This window comes from Bufo gargarizans, chromosome 1, assembly GCF_014858855.1.
Source record: "Bufo gargarizans isolate SCDJY-AF-19 chromosome 1, ASM1485885v1, whole genome shotgun sequence".
Taxonomy (NCBI): Eukaryota; Metazoa; Chordata; class Amphibia; order Anura; family Bufonidae; genus Bufo; species Bufo gargarizans.
Genome location: NC_058080.1, coordinates 192,548,958 through 192,562,142, shown reverse-complemented (window position 1 = coordinate 192,562,142; position 13,185 = coordinate 192,548,958). Strand labels below are relative to the sequence as shown.

The 13,185-nt window shown below is 46.4% G+C and overlaps 1 protein-coding gene across 9 annotated transcripts in view; it reads right to left on the bottom strand.

Moving 5' to 3' along the window:
* INPP4B (inositol polyphosphate-4-phosphatase type II B) overlaps nucleotides 1-13,185 on the bottom strand; it is a 700,458-nt gene that overhangs the window by 161,315 nt on the left and 525,958 nt on the right. For all 9 annotated transcript variants that reach the window (XM_044300592.1, XM_044300585.1, XM_044300600.1 and 6 more), the window contains 2 exons: nucleotides 12,883-13,013; nucleotides 9,658-9,762 (listed from right to left, as the gene is read on the bottom strand). In XM_044300592.1, coding sequence (XP_044156527.1) covers nucleotides 9,658-9,762; nucleotides 12,883-13,013 — 236 coding nt within the window. The remainder of the gene's footprint in view (nucleotides 1-9,657; nucleotides 9,763-12,882; nucleotides 13,014-13,185) is intronic.

Here is a 13,185-nt window from a genome sequence, read left to right as displayed (position 1 = left end):
AGTATCAAGCCCTCAAGCAACTTTCTTGAGAGAAAAATAAAAAAAGTTAAGGTTCTTAGAAGGCACAATGCGAAATGTTCTTCTTTGAGAAAAGGACTTTTATTGTGCAAAAGTAGTAAATCTTAATATTTAATAATAATAATAATGATAATACACACACACACACACACAGTGTTGTTATTATTGGACTGACCCAGAGAATAAAGTTATTATTTAAGCCGCAAAGTGGATGTGGTAAAATTTAAAATGCAAAAAGTCAATTGCCTGTTTTTTCCCTTCCACCAAAAAAGAGTTAATAACAGTTAATCAATGCAATATGTGTACCTCAAAATGGTGCCATTAAAAACTACAAATTGTCCTGCAAAAAACAATCCCTCATATGACTACATCGATGGAAAAATAAAAATAAAAGCGTTCTTGGCATGTGATGCAGAAAACTTGGAAAAAATTGCATGGTCACTAAAGCATAAAAGAGGCAGTCACTAGGAGGTATCTTCAGGCTTATTACATAGGTCAGCATGAGCTGTGACTATGGCCTTACCAATGGGATGCATATGATAAAGACATAATATAGTGTCATTGGGGCTCTCTGTAAGAGCGGGTCCATTCCTGGTTGGTTCCATCCCTATTATTACTGGGTGTACTTGTACTGTTAGCAAACAAAGCAGTGGGATATTGGCCCAAACACCAGGTCCTATTGTCCTGGGTGACAAAGCCCAGCACTAGGGATGAGCGAACTCGAACTGTATAGTTCGGGTTCGTACCGAATTTTGGGGTGTCCGTGACACGGACCCGAACCCGGACATTTTCGTAAAAGTCCGGGTTCGGGTTCGGTGTTCGTCGCTTTCTTCGCGCTTTTGTGACGCTTTCTTGGCGCTTTTTGAAAGGCTGCAAAGCAGCCAATCAACAAGCGTCATACTACTTGCCCCAAGAGGCCATCACAGCCATGCCTACTATTGGCATGGCTGTGATTGGCCAGAGCACCATGTGACCCAGCCTCTATTTAAGCTGGAGTCACATAGCGCCGCCCGTCACTCTGCTCTGATTAGCGTAGGGAGAGGTTGCGGCTGCGACAGTAGGGCGAGATTAGGCAGATTAACTCCTCCAAAGGCCTTGATTAACTGATCGATCTGCAGCTGTGGATCATTGAGCTGCTGATCCTCAATTGCTCACTGTTTTTAGGCTGCCCAGACCGTTTGTCAGTCACATTTTTCTGGGGTGATCGGCGGCCATTTTGTGTCTTGTGGTGCGCCAGCACAAGCTGCGACCAAGTGCATTTAACCCTCAATGGTGTGGTTGTTTTTTGGCTAAAGCCTACATCAGGGTGAAGCTGTCACACCAAGTGCATTTAACCAGCAATAGTCTGTTCATTTTTTGGCCATATACAAAATCAGGGGCAAGCTGCGCCTGTCACCAAGTGCATTTAACCCTCAATGGTGTGGTTGTTTTTTGGCTAAAGCCTACATCAGGGTGAAGCTGTCACACCAAGTGCATTTAACCAGCAATAGTCTGTTCATTTTTTGGCCATATACTAAATCAGGGGCAAGCTGCGCCTGTCACCAAGTGCATTTAACCCTCAATGGTGTGGTTGTTTTTTGGCTAAAGCCTACATCAGGGTGAAGCTGTCACACCAAGTGCATTTAACCAGCAATAGTCTGTTTATTTTTTGGCCATATCCCAGTCTAATTCTGTCACTAAATCCATACCGGTCACCCAGCGCCTAAATACTAGGCCTCAAATTTATATCCCGCTAAATCTGTCCTTAGTGCTGTAGCTGGGCGAGTTATTTAGTGTCCGTTCAAGCACATTTCTTGTTCTGGGTTGAAATACAATTCCCAATTTAGCAATTTCATAATTTAGTGGTTTCTGCTATATCAGAGCTATTTGAAATCTATCCCTAAAAGGGTATATAATATTCAAGGTGCACATTGGGTCATTCAGAATAACTTCACACACACCCGCTACTGTGTATTTCCAAGTCTAATTCTGGCACTAAACCCATACCTGTCACCCAGCGCCTAAATACTAGGCCTCAAATTTATATCCCGCTAAATCTGTCCCTAGTGCTGTAGCTGGGCGAGTTATTTAGTGTCCGTTCAAGCACATTTCTTGTTCTGGGTTGAAATACAATTCCCAATTTAGCAATTTCATAATTTAGTGGTTTCTGCTATATCAGAGCTATTTGAAATCTATCCCTAAAAGGGTATATAATATTCAAGGTGCACATTGGGTCATTCAGAATAACTTCACACACACCCGCTACTGTGTATTTCCAAGTCTAATTCTGGCACTAAACCCATACCTGTCACCCAGCGCCTAAATACTAGGCCTCAAATTTATATCCCGCTAAATCTCTCGTTACCGCTGTCCTGTTGTGGCTGGGAAAGTTATTTAGTGTCCGTCAAAGCACATTTTTTGTTCTGGGTTGAAATACAATTCCCAATTTAGCAATTTCATAATTTAGTCGTTTCTGCTATATCAGAGCTATTTGAAATCTATCCCTAAAAGGGTAGATCATATTGAAGGTGCACATAGGGTCATTCAGAATAACTTCACACACACGCTTCTGTGCATTTCCAAGTCTAATTCTGTCACTAAATCCATACCGGTCACCCAGCGCCTAAATACTAGGCCTCAAATTTATATCCCGCTGAATTTGAATACAATACATTGGGCCAAATAATATATTTGTTGTTGTGGTGAACCATAACAATGAGAAAAACATCTAGTAAGGGACGCGGACGTGGACATGGTCGTGGTGGTGTTAGTGGACCCTCTGGTGCTGGGAGAGGACGTGGCCGTTCTGCCACATCCACACGTCCTAGTGTACCAACTACCTCAGGTCCCAGTAGCCGCCAGAATTTACAGCGATATATGGTGGGGCCCAATGCCGTTCTAAGGATGGTAAGGCCTGAGCAGGTACAGGCATTAGTCAATTGGGTGGCCGACAGTGGATCCAGCACGTTCACATTATCTCCCACCCAGTCTTCTGCAGAAAGCGCACAGATGGCGCCTGAAAACCAACCCCATCAGTCTGTCACATCACCCCCATGCATACCAGGGAAACTGTCTCAGCCTCAAGTTATGCAGCAGTCTCTTATGCTGTTTGAAGACTCCGCTGGCAGGGTTTCCCAAGGGCATCCACCTAGCCCTTCCCCAGCGGTGAAAGACATAGAATGCACTGACGCACAACCACTTATGTTTCCTGATGATGAGGACATGGGAATACCACCTCAGCATGTCTCTGATGATGACGAAACACAGGTGCCAACTGCTGCGTCTTTCTGCAGTGTGCAGACTGAACAGGAGGTCAGGGATCAAGACTGGGTGGAAGACGATGCAGGGGACGATGAGGTCCTAGACCCCACATGGAATGAAGGTCGTGCCACTGACTTTCACAGTTCGGAGGAAGAGGCAGTGGTGAGACCGAGCCAACAGCGTAGCAAAAGAGGGAGCAGTGGGCAAAAGCAGAACACCCGCCGCCAAGAGACTCCGCCTGCTACTGACCGCCGCCATCTGGGACCGAGCACCCCAAAGGCAGCTTCAAGGAGTTCCCTGGCATGGCACTTCTTCAAACAATGTGCTGACGACAAGACCCGAGTGGTTTGCACGCTGTGCCATCAGAGCCTGAAGCGAGGCATTAACGTTCTGAACCTGAGCACAACCTGCATGACCAGGCACCTGCATGCAAAGCATGAACTGCAGTGGAGTAAACACCTTAAAACCAAGGAAGTCACTCAGGCTCCCCCTGCTACCTCTTCTGCTGCTGCCGCCTCGGCCTATTCTGCTGCTGCCGCCTCGGCCTCTTCCTCCGCCTCTGGAGGAACGTTGGCACCTGCCGCCCAGCAAACAGGGGATGTACCACCAACACCACCACCACCACCTCCGTCACCAAGCGTCTCAACCATGTCACACGCCAGCGTTCAGCTCTCCATCTCACAAACATTTGATAGAAAGCGTAAATTCCCACCTAGCCACCCTCGATCCCTGGCCCTGAATGCCAGCATTTCTAAACTACTGGCCTATGAAATGCTGTCATTTAGGCTGGTGGACACAGACAGCTTCAAACAGCTCATGTCGCTTGCTGTCCCACAGTATGTTGTTCCCAGCCGGCACTACTTCTCCAAGAGAGCCGTGCCTTCCCTGCACAACCAAGTATCCGATAAAATCAAGTGTGCACTGCGCAACGCCATCTGTGGCAAGGTCCACCTAACCACAGATACGTGGACCAGTAAGCACGGCCAGGGACGCTATATCTCCCTAACTGCACACTGGGTAAATGTAGTGGCAGCTGGGCCCCAGGCGGAGAGCTGTTTGGCGCACGTCCTTCCGCCGCCAAGGATCGCAGGGCAACATTCTTTGCCTCCTGTTGCCACCTCCTCCTTCTCGGCTTCCTCCTCCTCTTCTTCCACCTGCTCATCCAGTCAGCCACACACCTTCACCACCAACTTCAGCACAGCCCGGGGTAAACGTCAGCAGGCCATTCTGAAACTCATATGTTTGGGGGACAGGCCCCACACCGCACAGGAGTTGTGGCGGGGTATAGAACAACAGACCGACGAGTGGTTGCTGCCGGTGAGCCTCAAGCCCGGCCTGGTGGTGTGTGATAATGGGCGAAATCTCGTTGCAGCTCTGGGACTAGCCAATTTGACGCACATCCCTTGCTTGGCGCATGTGCTGAATTTGGTGGTGCAGAAGTTCATTCACAACTACCCCGACATGTCAGAGCTGCTGCATAAAGTGCGGGCCGTCTGTTCGCGCTTCCGGCGTTCACATCCTGCTGCTGCTCGCCTGTCTGCGCTACAGCGTAACTTCGGCCTTCCCGCTCACCGCCTCATATGCGACGTGCCCACCAGGTGGAACTCCACCTTGCACATGCTGGACAGACTGTGCGAGCAGCAGCAGGCCATAGTGGAGTTTCAGCTGCAGCACGCACGGGTCAGTCGCACTACAGAACAGCACCACTTCACCACCAATGACTGGGCCTCCATGCGAGACCTGTGTGCCCTGTTGCGCTGTTTCGAGTACTCCACCAACATGGCCAGTGGCGATGACACCGTTATCAGCGTTACAATACCACTTCTATGTCTCCTTGAGAAAACACTTAGGGCGATGATGGAAGAGGAGGTGGCCCAGGAGGAGGAGGAGGAGGAGGAGGAAGAGGGGTCATTTTTAGCACTTTCAGGCCAGTCTCTTCGAAGTGACTCAGAGGGAGGTTTTTGGCAACAGCAGAGGCCAGGTACAAATGTGGCCAGCCAGGGCCCACTACTGGAGGACGAGGAGGACGAGGATGAGGAGGAGGTGGAGGAGGATGAGGATGAAGCATGGTCACAGCGGGGTGGCACCCAACGCAGCTCGGGTCCATCACTGGTGCGTGGCTGGGGGGAAAGGCAGGACGATGACGATACGCCTCCCACAGAGGACAGCTTGTCCTTACCCCTGGGCAGCCTGGCACACATGAGCGACTACATGCTGCAGTGCCTGCGCAACGACAGCAGAGTTGCCCACATTTTAACCTGTGCGGACTACTGGGTTGCCACCCTGCTGGATCCACGCTACAAAGACAATGTGCCCACCTTACTTCCTGCACTGGAGCGTGATAGGAAGATGCGCGAGTACAAGCGCACGTTGGTAGACGCGCTACTGAGAGCATTCCCAAATGTCACAGGGGAACAAGTGGAAGCCCAAGGCCAAGGCAGAGGAGGAGCAAGAGGTCGCCAAGGCAGCTGTGTCACGGCCAGCTCCTCTGAGGGCAGGGTTAGCATGGCAGAGATGTGGAAAACTTTTGTCAACACGCCACAGCTAACTGCACCACCACCTGATACGCAACGTGTTAGCAGGAGGCAACATTTCACTAACATGGTGGAACAGTACGTGTGCACACCCCTCCACGTACTGACTGATGGTTCGGCCCCATTCAACTTCTGGGTCTCTAAATTGTCCACGTGGCCAGAGCTAGCCTTTTATGCCTTGGAGGTGCTGGCCTGCCCGGCAGCCAGCGTTTTGTCTGAACGTGTATTCAGCACGGCAGGGGGCGTCATTACAGACAAACGCAGCCGCCTGTCTACAGCCAATGTGGACAAGCTGACGTTCATAAAAATGAACCAGGCATGGATCCCACAGGACCTGTCCGTCCCTTGTCCAGATTAGACATTAACTACCTCCCCATAACCATATATTATTGGACTCCAGGGCACTTCCTCATTCAATCCTATTTTTATTTTCATTTTACCATTATATTGCGAGGCTACCCAAAGTTGAATGAACCTCTCCTCTGCCTGTGTGCTAGGCCTAAATATATGCCAATGGACTGTTGCAGTGGTGGCTGACGTGAAGCCTCATTCTCTGCTATGACATGCAGACTGATTCTCTGCTGACATGAAGACAGATTCTCTGTTACGGGACCTCCCTCCTCTGCCTGGGTGCTGGGCCTAAATATATGCCAATGGACTGTTGCAGTGGTGGCTGACATGAAGCCTGATTCTCTGCTATGACATGCAGACTAATTCTCTGCTGACATGAAGCCAGATTGTCTGTTACGGGACCTCTCTCCTCTGCCTGGGTGCTGGGCCTAAATTTATGACAATGGACTGTTGCAGTGGTGGCTGACGTGAAGCCTGATTCTCTGCTATGACATGCAGACTGATTCTCTGCTGACATGAAGCCAGATTGTCTGTTACGGGACCTCTCTGCTCTGCCTGTGTGCTAGGCCTAAATATATGCCAATGGACTGTTGCAGTGGTGGGTGACGTGAAGCCTCATTCTCTGCTATGACATGCAGACTGATTCTCTGCTGACATGAAGACAGATTCTCTGTTACGGGACCTCCCTCCTCTGCCTGGGTGCTGGGCCTAAATATATGCCAATGGACTGTTGCAGTGGTGGCTGACGTGAAGCCTCATTCTCTGCTATGACATGCAGACTGATTCTCTGCTGACATGAATCCAGATTGTCTGTTACGGGACCTCTCTGCTCTGCCTGTGTGCTAGGCCTAAATATATGCCAATGGACTGTTGCAGTGGTGGGTGACGTGAAGCCTCATTCTCTGCTATGACATGCAGACTGATTCTCTGCTGACATGAAGACAGATTCTCTGTTACGGGACCTCCCTCCTCTGCCTGGGTGCTGGGCCTAAATATATGCCAATGGACTGTTGCAGTGGTGGCTGACGTGAAGCCTCATTCTCTGCTATGACATGCAGACTGATTCTCTGCTGACATGAAGCCAGATTGTCTGTTACGGGACCTCTCTGCTCTGCCTGTGTGCTAGGCCTAAATATATGCCAATGGACTGTTGCAGTGGTGGCTGACGTGAAGCCTGATTCTCTGCTATGACATGCAGACTGATTCTCTGCTGACATGAAGCCAGATTGTCTGTTACGGGACCTCTCTGCTCTGCCTGTGTGCTAGGCCTAAATATATGCCAATGGACTGTTGCAGTGGTGGGTGACGTGAAGCCTCATTCTCTGCTATGACATGCAGACTGATTCTCTGCTGACATGAAGACAGATTCTCTGTTACGGGACCTCTCTCCTCTGCCTGGGTGCTGGGCCTAAATTTATGACAATGGACTGTTGCAGTGGTGGCTGACGTGAAGCCTGATTCTCTGCTATGACATGCAGACTGATTCTCTGCTGACATGAAGCCAGATTGTCTGTTACGGGACCTCTCTGCTCTGCCTGTGTGCTAGGCCTAAATATATGCCAATGGACTGTTGCAGTGGTGGCTGACATGAAGCCTGATTCTCTGCTATGACATGCAGACTAATTCTCTGCTGACATGAAGCCAGATTGTCTGTTACGGGACCTCTCTCCTCTGCCTGGGTGCTGGGCCTAAATTTATGACAATGGACTGTTGCAGTGGTGGCTGACGTGAAGCCTGATTCTCTGCTATGACATGCAGACTGATTCTCTGCTGACATGAAGCCAGATTGTCTGTTACGGGACCTCTCTGCTCTGCCTGTGTGCTAGGCCTAAATATATGCCAATGGACTGTTGCAGTGGTGGCTGACGTGAAGCCTCATTCTCTGCTATGACATGCAGACTGATTCTCTGCTGACATGAAGCCAGATTGTCTGTTACGGGACCTCTCTGCTCTGCCTGTGTGCTAGGCCTAAATATATGCCAATGGACTGTTGCAGTGGTGGCTGACGTGAAGCCTGATTCTCTGCTATGACATGCAGACTGATTCTCTGCTGACATGAAGCCAGATTGTCTGTTACGGGACCTCTCTGCTCTGCCTGTGTGCTAGGCCTAAATATATGCCAATGGACTGTTGCAGTGGTGGGTGACGTGAAGCCTCATTCTCTGCTATGACATGCAGACTGATTCTCTGCTGACATGAAGACAGATTCTCTGTTACGGGACCTCCCTCCTCTGCCTGGGTGCTGGGCCTAAATATATGCCAATGGACTGTTGCAGTGGTGGCTGACATGAAGCCTGATTCTCTGCTATGACATGCAGACTAATTCTCTGCTGACATGAAGCCAGATTGTCTGTTACGGGACCTCTCTCCTCTGCCTGGGTGCTGGGCCTAAATTTATGACAATGGACTGTTGCAGTGGTGGCTGACGTGAAGCCTGATTCTCTGCTATGACATGCAGACTGATTCTCTGCTGACATGAAGCCAGATTGTCTGTTACGGGACCTCTCTGCTCTGCCTGTGTGCTAGGCCTAAATATATGCCAATGGACTGTTGCAGTGGTGGCTGACGTGAAGCCTCATTCTCTGCTATGACATGCAGACTGATTCTCTGCTGACATGAAGCCAGATTGTCTGTTACGGGACCTCTCTGCTCTGCCTGTGTGCTAGGCCTAAATATATGCCAATGGACTGTTGCAGTGGTGGGTGACGTGAAGCCTCATTCTCTGCTATGACATGCAGACTGATTCTCTGCTGACATGAAGCCAGATTCTCTGTTACGGGACCTCTCTGCTCTGCCTGTGTGCTAGGCCTAAATATATGCCAATGGACTGTTGCAGTGGTGGCTGACGTGAAGCCTCATTCTCTGCTATGACATGCAGACTAATTCTCTGCTGACATGAAGACAGATTCTCTGTTACGGGACCTCTCTCCTCTGCCTGGGTGCCGGGGCCTAAATATCTGAGAATGGACTGTTCCAGTGGTGGGTGACGGGAAGCCAGATTCTCTGCTATGGAACCTCTCTCCAATTGATTTTGGTTAATTTTTATTTATTTAATTTTTATTTTAATTCATTTCCCTATCCACATTTGTTTGCAGGGGATTTACCTACATGTTGCTGCCTTTTGCAGCCCTCTAGCTCTTTCCTGGGCTGTTTTACAGCCTTTTTAGTGCCGAAAAGTTCGGGTCCCCATTGACTTCAATGGGGTTCGGGTTCGGGACGAAGTTCGGATCGGGTTCGGATCCCGAACCCGAACATTTCCGGGATGTTCGGCCGAACTTCTCGAACCCGAACATCCAGGTGTTCGCTCAACTCTACCCAGCACCATACTGGTTGTGTTTTATGATCTTTGCTATGAAGGCCCTCTCTCTGCTATGTACGCCCCCATCTGCCCTAGTTACATGATATCCCTGCTTGCACAGCAGTTATAATCAGGCTTGAACTGCTCACTTTAATATTAGAAAAGTCAACCTTTAGGAATCCCTTCTTTTTTTTTTTTTAAGACCAATAACCTTACCTTTTAACTTTTGGCTGTGAACACGCATTCTTTGTAAATGGAGATTAATTGGAACAAATTCTAGACTCTTTTCTCCTTTCGTGCAGCTGGATTTGAAGGAAGACCCTGGGGGGAAATAAAAAAAAAAAAAAAAAAAGCTGTAACCATCATCCTGCAAGCAGATAATAATTTTTCATTTTTTACTATTATTTTTTATCTTAAGTCTTAGCAGGGTGCATGCATTGTATCTTTCCAGTTCATCTTTTGCTTTTATTGTGCACTTGGATCTTAAGAAATGAGAAGATTTTTTTATTGCAGCATCACAGCATGCACCTTCTTGGCAATCTACAGAGCAGTATTTAATGTGCAGATATGCTAATGCGTTTTAAGTGACAGGCATCCCCTGCTGTCTACAACAGGGACCCAGCATGGTGAAAATGATGGCACATTTATCACACATTATGTTTTGGCTGCACTTAAAATATAGCATTATATAAAGCCAAAAGCTGAAGTACAACTCATTTTTATTGACTTGTCAAAATAAGAATAATGAACACACAGACCTCTCTTCTATATTTCACTTCTTGGAGTATTATTCTGTTTCCCGGTACTCTTTTGTATGTGTGTGATATATTTTTTTTGCAGTGCAATACTTTTATTAAATGTTTTTCAGAGTAATAGAATAATAGCACTGCTACAGTCCTACTATTACTAGTCTCCTCCCCAATACTACATTTATGCACAAGGAGGATACTACAGTAATTCTATCCAGTCAGCATAAACATAAGATAACTCTTTAGTAAATGCATTTTCATTGATGATGTCAACATCTCCGAAGAAAGCGATATGTATGTCCCTCTAAAAGCTTACTGTCCCACATCACATACTTCCATCCATTTTAATCATAGTGGTACCCCGGAGTCATAACCCCAAATTAACGTGTCTATGCCTGCACTTACTTAGGAAGCAGGCAACAAAACAGGCAAAGACCTGCTACAAGAATGATTGCCGTATTTCATTTTTTTTATTCATTCAAGAGATCTTGGGGATTCCATTCAGCTTTTATGTGGATAAGAGAACAAAGCAACATTTTTCATGTAAAATTTTATTTACTGTGAGCAGGGCATTTTTTTGCCAGCGTGAACAAAAAGTGATTTGCAATTAGAAAATAAAAGAAACGTTTAATGCTTTGGAAGAGAACAATCAAGAAATAAACATCATGAAGTGGCGGTATAAAAATGGCTTAAAAAATGAGTCATCATGATTTGACGTTTACTGTGAGCAACACATGGGCTAGTCTAGACAACATCAATGCACCCAAAGAAACTTACACTTTTATTCTAGTATCTGCCCAAGTTCAGTTTCACAAAAATACTGTATATTTCGTACTGACACCAATAATTTCGCCTAGGCTGAAAATTTTGCCACGCATCAAAGAAAAAGCAATTACGGTAAGGGGTTGGCCAATTTCTATACATGCTTCCCAACAGGTCATAATCTATTTTTGCTGTGACATATGTCCATATGTGACATCACCACTTACCCCGACGTACAAGTGGTAAGTGGTGATGTCACATATGGGGAAATATTGCTGCACTGATCAGTTGCTGTGTCTATAGGGAGTAAGATGGTGGTGATGATTTGATTCCCCCATATCACTGCTTTCTGTGCTGTCCTTCAACAGATCCTCTTCTGTACATATGCTGAACATGTTTGTTTACTGTTTAGAGCATGGGTAGAAGAGGATCAGTCCAGGGATAGCAAAGAAAGCGGTCACATGGATAAATCCCATTACCGCCACCATTTTGTGTTCTGTACAGCAGTTCAAAGAGCCAACATATGGGGACTCGAGAGCATTCTCCTACTCTCATCCAACTGGCTAATGATCCTTCTACAAAAAGCCTTCCTCCCCTAGGCTGCCTAGATGACGTGATGCTTTTTTTTTTTTCATTTCGTTGACTAGTTCTGTATTACACTTCCCAGTGATGTCATACAGAGTTTTAAAACAGCTAGTTGCAATGTTATTGGTGCCATTGCACAGTTTTATCTTTTTGTTGTCTAGGGTGAAAAGCTGTGCCGAATGTGTATGAGGAAGTTCTGGGGGAGTCTGGAGATACAGCTGTCAGACAATCGTTCAGCTGACAGCTTTTGAATGTAAAGAAAAGTGGTATTATACCTACTATAAATGGAAAAATAGAAGCTCTTTTTGATCAAACGTGTGTCGGGCCCATCTACCAGGCGTCAAGGTGGAAGTACCTAACACTAATATACCGCCTCTCTTGGACTTGCCTTAACCTACAATTTTCAGGGCAGTGTAGGAACCAGCTATATTTCTACTCTGCTCAGAAGCCCCAGGCAGATGGGCGTTGCTCAGTCTATAAGAAGCGCTACCCTCTTTTTCCATTTATAGTAGGTATAATACCACTTTAATTTAGAATGATCCCCATTTCTCAGCTCTATCGTTTGCATGTGAAATGTTGTGCAGCCATTTTTTATCAACCATGTTTGCTTGATGGATATGCACCTGTGACTATGAATATAAATGTGCTAGTCTAAATTTTCTTGTAGTATATATTGAGGGTAGCGCCTCTTTTAGACTGAGCAACGCCCATCTGCCTGGGGCTTCTGAGCAGAGTATAAATGTAGCTGGCTCCTACACTGCCCTGAAAATTGTATGCTTAAGTAAGTCCAAGAGAGGCGGTATATTAGTGTTCGGTACCAATCTGCGGAAGCCACCTTGACGCCTGGTAGATGGCCCGACACACGTTTGATCAAAAATGTGCGCAAAGAGATTCTAGTTTTTCCATTTATAGTAGGTATAATACCACTTTAATTTAGAATAATCCCCATTTCTCAGCTCTATTGTTTGTATGTGAAATGTTGTGCAGCCATTTTATTATCAACCATGTTTGCTTGATGGATATGCACCTGTGACTATGAATATGAATGTGCTAGTCTAAATTATCTTGTAGTAACTTTTGAATGTATATGGCCACCTCAAAGGCCATGATAGTCTGGATTGTGTATGTATGTGTCTGTGAAATGATTGTGTACCAGATGATTGTTTGTTGGACTATGGTGTAACTATCAACCAACTTCTATTTCATGTGTATGGCCACCTTAACAATAAACTATCAATTGTTTACTCCTGGAAGCACATAAAAAAAAAAAAAAAGGTGTATTCTTTGAAGAGACTACCATAACAGGGTGCCTCATTATTAGCTTTGGTATTGTGTAGTTTAATACCTGTGTATTTTTCAAGCTCTGCAAGGCTTTCCTGGTAGTCACCCAACATTTCTTCATAATGATTTATAACACTTTGCCGCAGATTGTCCCAGTGTGGAGAGAGGTCCCCAAGTTCCTTCAGTTCCTCAATTCTGATTGGGGGAGACAAAATAACGATTATGTATATAAACATATATACAGTATATAGTTTTTTTTTCACATAGCCAGATTCACATAGCAAATCTACATATTTAGACTCAAACATATTCTCAGTAATTAGTTAATGCTACTGCGGCCAGAAGTAAAAGGCAGGCAGAAGGAGTT